We start from the raw sequence: 9,853 nt of genomic DNA, 5'->3' as shown, positions 1-9,853 counted from the left end.
CACAGGGACCATGGTTCGATCCCCCAGCACCACATGCCAGCCAGCCCCGCCCCCTGGTGGGCTGAGCTGGCCACACACACACACACACACACACACACACAAAATTTAAAAAAAAAAAAAAAAAAAGAACAAATTGCTTCCATCTTTTCTTTTGTCACCGGTGAAAATTTCAAGGCAAAACAGAAATTCTAGCGAGTAACCTTCCTAAAGTTCAGACTAAAACTATTACAGCTACTCTTGGTTACCTATTCAGGTTGACTCAGGTATTATCTCAGTCACCTTCAAATGTAAATGTGTGTGATGTCGGGAAAAATCATGTCCTCTTAAGAGATTATTCCTGGGGCTGGGGAGATAGTTTAGTAGAATAAGTGCTTGTCTGGCAAGCGCAAGGGCTTGAGTTCAATCCCCGGGAGGAGGAGGAGGAGGAGGAGGAGGAGGAGGAGATTATTCCTCTTCTGCACAATTCTGTGCTGTTTGACGTTGTTCAGTCCCTGTACTCTGTTGCTGCTCTTCTGCTTTAGGTTGGTTACATCAGCCTACACCAGGATAGGGTAAGCTTCACTATGATTACCCTCGTTGTTACTGCTATGGTTGGTGAGCACTCTGGCCTTGCCAAGCCTCTTACAGATAAGGCAGATCACAGTTTGGTCCAGGAGCTCCTGCTTGTAAACAGTTGTCACCGGTGTGCTATGTTGGGATTCTAAATGTATCTGTGATCTTCGCCCTTCTAAAATGGTACTTTGAAGGAAAAATCTTTGATTTGTATACAAGGAGACCAGCTTACTTACATAGTTCATGTTCACGAAATAATTCTGCTTCCCATAGCCAAGAAATTGCTCCACCTCCTGCTGGAATAAAGTTAAGGGAGAAATACACTGAACGAAACGTGTCTGCACCGTGACTTGTTGCCAGAATCTTGTGCAGCGTTTTTTTTTTTCAAATAAAAGTATGACTGGTTTAGTAAATTGGTAGGTTTAAAATGTTGCTGCTTTTTTACACAAAAGTAGTGCCTTTCCTGGATATTTAAGAGGCAAATGTATTCTTGCATATAAATTTGAAAGTGCAAGCGCCTGTTATGAAATGATACACATTTTTAAATGAACAGTCATTTCTTCACTAAGTTATTGCCTTCCAAAGTTTTTATAACCTTAAGTGTTAAATATATCTTTACTCAAAAACCAATTATATTGTCATGTATTAATAAGAAGAAAATCTTTATCATGTCTCAGTTACTCTTCTCTCGTTGCTGAACAAATAACCGACACCCAAAATGAAGGAAGGGAAGGTTTACTTAGCTCACAGTTACTGGAGGTTTCAGTCTGTACTCAGCTGGCTCCAAGTCAGAGCGGCACACGGCAGAGAGACCCTTCATGGCAGCGGCAAAGAGCAGAGAGCAAAAGAGAGAAGCAGCAGCAACAATGGCTAGAGAGGAAGTCTGTCTCCCCTAAATTGCGTTCAGGCCCTCCACCCCAGGCTGGGGGCAACATTCACACCCGTAATCCCAGCAGTACTCAGACCCATAATCCCAGCCTTGGATCATGAATTAATCGCACACTGTAGAACTGTACCTCAGTGACTGCATGAGGCTTTGCGGGGACAAATACACACAAACCATAACATGGAATATATATTCCTGTAAGTCTGTACAGATCATACACCTAATACCTGTCTGTAAGAAAGCCTTGAATACATTTTTTTTTTTTTTTTTTTTTTGTGGAACGGGGGATTGAACTCAGACCCTTGTACTTGCCAGGCAAGCACTTATTCTACTGAGCCGTCTCCTCCGCCCCCATAAATTGTATTTAGAACACATGTATTTAGTTCAAATTTTGTGTCTGAACGTCGTTCATGTTATAAAAATGTTAACTGAGCTGGGGAGATAGCTCAGCGGTCTAAGCACCTGCCTGGCAAGTGCAGGGACTGGGATTCAATCCCTACTACCACAAGCCTCGCTGGCCCCACCTCTGGGCATGCAGAGCTGGCCACTGAGTCTGGGCATGATGGTGCACACCTGTAATCCCAGTGCTGGGGAGGCTGAGAACAGGAGGATCACTTCGAGTCTCATCTGCATAGCTAAACCCTGTACCAAATACACAAATTATAACAAATAAGTAATTAAAAGTGTTTAACTGGAAAGACTGCATGTATGTTTTCTTTTTGTTTTTTGTTTTCTATTTTTGTTGTTGTTTAATGACCCTATATGCTTAATAGCTGTACTAAAATTGTGGAAAGAGCAGGAACTTGGAAGTTTCTCACAGATGAGTAGTTAATTTAGTGCTTCTGTTGCATGAAGTATGATCTTCTGTGTGGGTGGCTTTATAGGCTTGCTATGTAAATAGAACAAGGGTCACCTAGATGCCTTTATACACACAGGCGATAATCTTAGTGATGTATCTGTTGGCTATCTTTTTGCTTATGTCATGTAAATACAGACTGGGACAGGTCTTCCAAAAGATACTATTAAGCACCTCTTTTTTGGGCAGACCTTATTCAGAGGATTAAAGCAATTAACCTTTTACTTTTGAAACATTTACCATTCAGAGTCAGCGATATTGCTGTTTTGAGGTTAGGTTTGATATTGTGAAAATAAATGTGACTTGGATCTCATGTTTTCTAATCTTATTTTACAAATGGATGATTAAGAAATTATGCATAAGATAATTTAACTATTATGAGTATACCATCTGCACACACTTTTGGGTATATTCTGCATACAATGTTTATTCATATTTTCCTTCCTAGTCTTTTTGTTTTACGAGAATCTCGATTTCCTATTGACATGATTGTTTATGTGAAGCAATCTTCCTGTTGCTTTCTTTTGTTGCCTTTATTCATGACAAAATGTCAATGTGAGAATATGTTAACAAAGAAGCTGAGTGTACTGACTGTTATATTACAGAGAAATCTTTATCTTCAAGGCATAAGCAATTCAAAGGAGAACTGATTTTTTTTTTTTTTTTTCCCAAAGGGACTTTTTTTGGTCTTATTTTTACTATTTTCTTTTTTGGTTCCAGGAGTCGAACTCAGGGCCTCGCGCTTACTAGGCAGGCGCTGCGCCACTGAGCCACATCCCCGGCCCTCAAAGGAGAACTGATTTTAAAAGCAGCAAATAGAATCACAATACTGTTTAAGCGTTTGGCAAGAAAGAAAAAAATGCTTCAAAGAAAGAAAGAAAGAAAGAAAGAAAGAAAGAAAGAAAGAAAGAAAGAAAGAAAGAAAGAAAGGCCAGGAATGGGTAAGCAAAGTCTGGGAAGTGGAGATGCAGCACTTCCATGCCCCAACCCCTATGTTCAGCAACTGAGAATCTTATCCATTCCTGTTTTATTTATTTTATTCTATTTTTTGCGATACCAAGGATTGAACTCAGGACCTTGAGCTTGCCAGGGAAGCGCTTATTCTACTGAGCCATCTCTCCGGCCCCATTCTTGTTTTAGAAATCTGTTTTTTTTTTTTTTTTTTTAAACTCCATGGCCAGCATCTGCCATCCTCCTTCCCCTACACTGGCAAGTGGGGCCAAGAGTATCAGGTCTCTAGTCAACAGTTTGGCGACTGACCCCACCCTAAGTTACCTCATTAGCATAAACTCAGGGGTTATTAAAGCGTTCACTCTATGTAACAAGGGTTCACTGTATATTCCAAAAGTTTTAGGAGGTCTGTGACAGGAATCAGGAACAAAGATAAAATAATTATATCACAGCCATTCTATTCACTCATCACAGGAGACTATGAAGGTAGTGTAAGACCAAGGTCTTAGCATACCTAGCTCAGAAAAGATATTGGGGACAGGGTTCTAAAGCTTCTGTAAAGTATAAGGAAGGGTGTGTGTATAAAAACTGACTTCCTATTCCCAAATCCTGCAAATAATCTCTTGTTATCATGATACAGGGGAATGAAACTCTCAACCTAAAAGGTACCTGGGATGAGTTCGTGTTCTCTAAAACCAAAGAATGAATTTTAGGAACAAATGGCAGTCAAGAGCAGAACACTTATTGGGGGAAAGAAAGCTTCTGACCGAGAGAGGGACAGAAGGGGGACCAGAGCAGGTTACCCCAGGAAGTTACCATTCCCAGGGCTTTTTGTAGAGTAAAACCATGCAGATCTAATGTGAAGAATATGGGAACTCATTTGTGGGCATGAGGTGGGACAAAACTATTGTCAACCAATAAGGTTACAAGCACCATTGCTCTGGTAAAATTGATTAAATCCAGGACCAAATTGGAAAGGAAGTCACATAGCAAGCAGGCATGAATATAGAACAGGACCTTATCCAGTAGCCAGCCAGTAGTGGTTGGATTAGTGACTCTTCGTGGCTTCCTCAAGGTGATGATCAATCCCGGATGCTTATCTTTAGGGAGGTCAGCCTTTGTTTGATCTTTAGTTTTTAGGTCTGGCCCACAGCAGGGGCATCCATCTCTCTCATAGTTGCAAGGTGTCTGGTCTTCTATGCTGTATCCTTGAGGGCCTGGCCCTGCCTGACTGCCTATAATATTTCTATCTAATTCTGCTGCCTACAACAGTCAGAGAGATTCTCAGATAAATCTGGCTTCAATAAATAACTAGGATATTTTATTGTTAAGGCCTGAGAGCTATGATATCAAACAGGATGAAATCTTTGTAAAAGGATTTCAAACAGACCCCAAGATACAACTTCACTATCTTCTACCATTTTCAAATTTGTCAAATACTGTCCCCTTGGAAGAGTCTCCTGGCGTCTCTCAAAGATTTCAACTGCACTTTCCCAACCCTATGTACTTAATGTTATGGGTCACTCAGAATAGGAACCAGATCAACCAGATTGGAATTTGGAAAGCTGTTTATTACTGAGCTCAGGGCCCCCCAGTCTGCTCTCACGCAGGAGAGGACCAAAAGGCGGCAGCCCAGGAAGCAGGAAGGGGTTTTAAACCCTGGAACCACATTGAGTTTGATAAGCAAATTCATTGAATAACCACATTCAGTTTGGTAAACAAATTCATTGTCTGACACAAAATAATGCTTTCAGAGTGATTGGGACCACAACTCAAACTACATTTCTGGGGCTTTTGTTCCAGTTTCTGGTTAATTTGCACCTGAGTACCTGCTGGCAGCCTTGCATAGCCCGGAGGTTACAAGAAGTTAAAGCCTATTTAATTTCCTTTTGAAGTCATCTCTGTAAGCTAACTTTGGTAACAGGAATTGGTGAGGGTTACAGGAATTTTATCTTAGCAAAGAGCAAGAAACAGCCACTAGTTACTAAACAACTTAGAACAGTGGTGAGTATATATTTACAACAGAAAGCACAAGATTTACATTTTTAATCTAAAACGTGAGTTGACTCATTACACTTAAAGGTTGGTAAAGGGACAATATAAGAATCTAATCAAGACAGGTATTCCAGCGCTGAGGTAACCTTGACGACAAAATATGAAACCGTCCTCTTGTATCAAAATACAGAGCACAGCCTCAGGGGGAAAGATCCAGTCGGAAGAGCCAATCTCAAGAGAAAACTGGCATATGTATGGGCATCTGCTTCCAAATCTGGGCTCAATGAACAGCTCCACGTGACCTGAGGCAGGAGAAGAAACCTTGGGTATTCACTTTTTAGAGGCAATTAGAGCCCTGACAGAAAGGGACACAGCTGAAGAAAAGACACAAGGTGCTGTGAGTGTTCCTCACTCCCAGACAGGCTTGGATAACACGCAGGAGACTTTAGGTTCGGTCCTCAGCACCGGGAAGAGAAAGGAATAAAGTAAGGAGGGAAGGGGGGAAAGGAAAGGAAGACAAAAAGAAAAGAAAGGGAGTAAGAGGGACGCGCCCGAAGCCCGCCCCGACGCCACGCCCGACGCCACGCCCCCGACGCCACGCCCCTTGCGCCCGCCTCTGCCAAGCCGCTTCCGGCGGAAGAGGCGCGCCCCCGTGGCCCGCTGCGCCTGCGCAGTCGACGCGTCGGCCCGGCGCAGTGCGTCAGCCGCCGCCGTGGGCTCCTTATGGCCCTGAGTGTGCGCCCTGAAGCCGGGAAGATGGTGCTTGATCTGGATTTGTTTCGAGTGGATAAAGGCGGAAACCCAGACCTCATCCGAGAAACGCAGGAGAAGCGCTTCAAGGACCCGGGACTCGTGGACCAGCTGGTGAAGGCAGACAGTGAGTGGCGACGATGTAAGTGTCGGGATGCGCAGGGCAGCCCCCGCTCCTGGCCGGAGCTGCAGCTTCTCACTCCGAGCGCCACTTCCCAGGGCCTCTGGCTCTCGTCAGATCCCCCCTCGGGCTCCGGCGGCGCCGAACTTCTCTGTATTCCCGAACCGGGCCTGGCGCAGGCTCGTCCCACTTTGCCTCCCGGCGGCAGTCCTTTCCGCGCGTGCTTGAGGCTGGAAATGCGCACGGCGCATGCGCGTCGAGAGCTGTCAAACCTTCCGGTCCCTTGGGTAGCCCGGGGAAGGCCGTGGCAGATTGGCTTGGGGTCCCTTTCCTAATAGTTGCTTTGGTCGTCTTCTGCCCTTTTCGCAACCTGAGCAAGGTCAGGATGGCCTCCGTACGTCTTGATAGGATCGAAGGCTACTGTCTGACACAGACAGCTACAACAAAATGAGTTAACTCCTCCCATATTGAAAGCATTTGGGGACTTGCAAGCCACTCCAGACCAAGAGCAGTGATCTCGGGCCTCCGAGGAAGCCCGTCTTGTGACCGAGTGACATATCTTTTAAGAACCAGAAAAGCCTTTAATTAAATTAAAGGTAAATTAAAACTGGAGGAGAGGGGCATGGTGATGCAGGAAAAAAACTTGTAATTATTGAGGTGGTGGTTTCTGGAAGTTCGGAAAAGACATCCGCAGAGTTGGAGTATAACCTAGAACCGAGCCGGGCATCTTACATAAAGCTACATAAAACCGTTGGACATTCTGCCTAGGTTAGCTGCAGTTGTCACTGGCTGACGGTGTTGTCTAGAACATGTGATTCGTTTTGTCTGATGCAATAAGCCTGCAACCAGCTGAGAGCCGGATTTATGACAGCACACTGCAAAGGCAGTTCCTGTCCAAGAGCGTGATGGATAGCTCTTAAGAACATTGGTTTTCTTAAGTTTTTAAGGGCATTGGGTGCAAAAGGAATATTTATTTAGCTTGAGTTACCTGCTGATTGTACACCCCTTAGGTATTCTCATGTGGTGGCTTGTGAGATTCATCTGAAGTTTTAAAATGGAATGATAACTTGCCACATTTATGTTTAGGATAAATATGGAGTGAGCACTATTGCACCGAGTCAGATTTTATTAGTCCAGCCGTTGGTCAGCTGCTAAATGACTTTTAAATGTGTTAGCCTATCCCCTGTGTATAATGTACATATGTGAGTATGAGGTTTGTCCTTTATTTGACGAATGGGTATGTGGCCAGTTATTTAGGGACAAAAATTGAATATATACGTATGTATCATATATGTGCACATGTATATCAGAGGAAAAGATGACAACAATTTGAATTTATTTATTTATTTTAGCAGAACTGGGCATTCCTGGTTCTCAGGCCCTTGTGCTTGCCAAGCAAATGCTTAGTCTACTGAGCTATCTCCCCGGCCACAACAATTTGAATATTTCAGTTGCCTTTATTTTGCAATTTTAGAAATGAATTGGGGTCTGGGGAGATAGGTGGCTATCTAAGTACCTGCCTGGCAAGCACAAGGACCTGAGTTCAATCCCTGGTACCCCATGCCTGGTGGCTCATGCCTGTAATCCCAGTGCTGGGGAGACAGAGACAGGAGGGTCACTGTAGGTCTGAACTACATAGTGAAACCCTGTATCAAATAAAAATAAAGAAATGAGTAGCGTTTTATTCTTTAAGATTAAAATATGTATTCCATGAGCTGAGTAGAAGAGATAGGTTTGGTTTGGAGACAGGGTCTCACTTTGTAGTTAGGCTGGCCTTCAATTCAGTAGGTAGTCCAGGCTGGCTTCAAACTCGTGGTGATCTTCCTGCCTCAGGCTCTCAAGTGCTGGGATTACAGATGTGTGGCGCCACACCTCGCTCCGAAGAGGCAGGTTTGCTGAGAAGGGATGAAAAGAGCAGAAACATGGGAAAAGGGAATGAGCTTACTCGAAAGCGTTACTAAGTTGAGAAGAACAGCAGAGGGAGAGGGGGAAAGAGATTTATCTATGTATGTAAGCAGGGTGGTTCGGACAACTGTACTGTGCATTTCTGCTGGTCTATGGAAGAAGCAGTTAATGACTTCATTTGTTTCGCCTCCTTTTTTCAATTGTTTGTACTTCTTACTTCTTATACATTTATTTCTTTTTTTCTTGTTCCAATTTTATTTATTTATTTTTGTGGTACTGGGGATTGAACTCAGGACCCTGCACTTGCCAGGCAAGCACTTATTCTGCTGAGCTATCTCCCCGGGCCCTCTTGTTCCAATTTTACATGCATATATCTGGTAATATCAGTAACTGGTAGGAAGACAACACTGTGTATTACAACAAATAGTGTGAAATTCATTTTACTTTGTTAAGTGAAATTCTGTATCACTTGTATTTTTTTCAGTTTTACTTGTAATTTGTACTCTCTTTATTTTTTTTTTTTTTTATTTATTTTTTATTTTTTTGGCGCCGAATGATCTCAGGGCAGGTTTGGCTGGCTTGAGTTGTGGGGATTGAACCACAGCAACCTGAGTCTGACTGCTTTGTTGAAGCAACCACTTAAAGAACTGAGCTAAGGGGCAGGCCCCCTTGTACTCTCTTTAAAAAGAAGAAGAAAAAAAAAAAATATATATATATATATATGTGTGTGTGTGTGTGTGTGTGTGTATGTATATTTAATACAGGGTCTAACGACATAGATCGAACTCGTAGTAATCCACCTGTGTTCATCCTCCCAAGAGCTGGGATTACAGGTGTGCATCAGCACGCCCAGTCTCAATCTTGGTCTCCCCAGGGGTGGGGCTGGCATGGCACACTTGGAATCAAACCCCTGCCCCTGCTGTTGGGTCTGCCTAAACAGGTGCTTTCATCCAGTGAGCTATTTGGCCAACCCCCCTCCTTTTTTTTTTTTTTTTAAGAAGCAAAAACAAAGAAAATACAGGGGATTTTGAAGTTTTTTTTTTTTTTTTTTTTTTTTTTTTTTTTGTAAAGTGAGGACAAGAGACTGAAAAATAGACATATAATTGATTGGTCAACATCAGATTACTTCAGTTTACTTTGTAAGGTTAAAGAATGTAAGGATTAAAGCAGAGGAAACCTCATTGTGGTGCAGATTGAAACTGTCCCGTTTCAGAAGTGTGTCACCTGATTTCTGAAAAGGGCAGGTAACCATTGATGAGTTTGATTATGTGGGACTGTACCATGGGCGACTCCATTTGATTTTTGATCTGGTCTGTTGGGAGCTGGTACAGGAGCCTAACCTGAAACAGTAGCCTCCTGTAATTTTTAACACATGTGTACATATACACATACACAGAATATGTATATAATTACAATACTTAGCACATCCCCTGGTCCTTGGGAAGGACTTCATAAAGAATTTTTGTCAGTGCAGAATTATCTGTGTCCAGGCTGGGGAGATAGCTCAGTAGAAGAAGCACTTCCCTGGCAAGCACAAGGGCCTGAGTTCAATCCCCAATTCCACACACAAAAAATCGCTGTCCAAAGATTCTTTTTTTTTTTATTTTTAATTTTTTTATTTTTGGCAGAACCAGCAAAGAGTCCTTTTGTTTTGTTTTGTTTTTTAAGCGCAAGGGTCCAAGTTCAATCCCCAGTTTCACCAAAAAAAAAAAAAAAAAAGAAAGAAAGAAAAAAGTTTTTTTTTTGTTTTAGTAGTTGTACTGGGTATTGAACCCATGACCTTCACACTGGGCTACCACCTTACAAGCCTGTCTCCCCTCCCCTCCCTTCCCCTCCC

At 42.9% G+C, this 9,853-nt stretch overlaps 1 protein-coding gene across 1 annotated transcript in view; it reads left to right on the top strand.

The window, feature by feature from the left end:
- The first annotated feature begins 5,899 nt into the window (after positions 1 to 5,899).
- Sars (seryl-tRNA synthetase) overlaps positions 5,900 to 9,853 on the top strand; it is a 23,264-nt gene continuing 19,310 nt past the window's right edge. Inside the window, exon 1 of the mRNA XM_004636934.3 lies at positions 5,900 to 6,132. Coding sequence (XP_004636991.1) covers positions 5,964 to 6,132 — 169 coding nt within the window. The 5' untranslated portion in view covers positions 5,900 to 5,963. The remainder of the gene's footprint in view (positions 6,133 to 9,853) is intronic.

The sequence above is a fragment of the Octodon degus genome, unplaced genomic scaffold (genome assembly GCF_000260255.1).
Source record: "Octodon degus isolate 3935 unplaced genomic scaffold, OctDeg1.0 scaffold00084, whole genome shotgun sequence".
Lineage (NCBI taxonomy): Eukaryota > Metazoa > Chordata > Mammalia > Rodentia > Octodontidae > Octodon > Octodon degus.
Note: the sequence above shows the minus strand (reverse complement) of the source record. Positions and strands in the feature narration are given on the sequence as shown.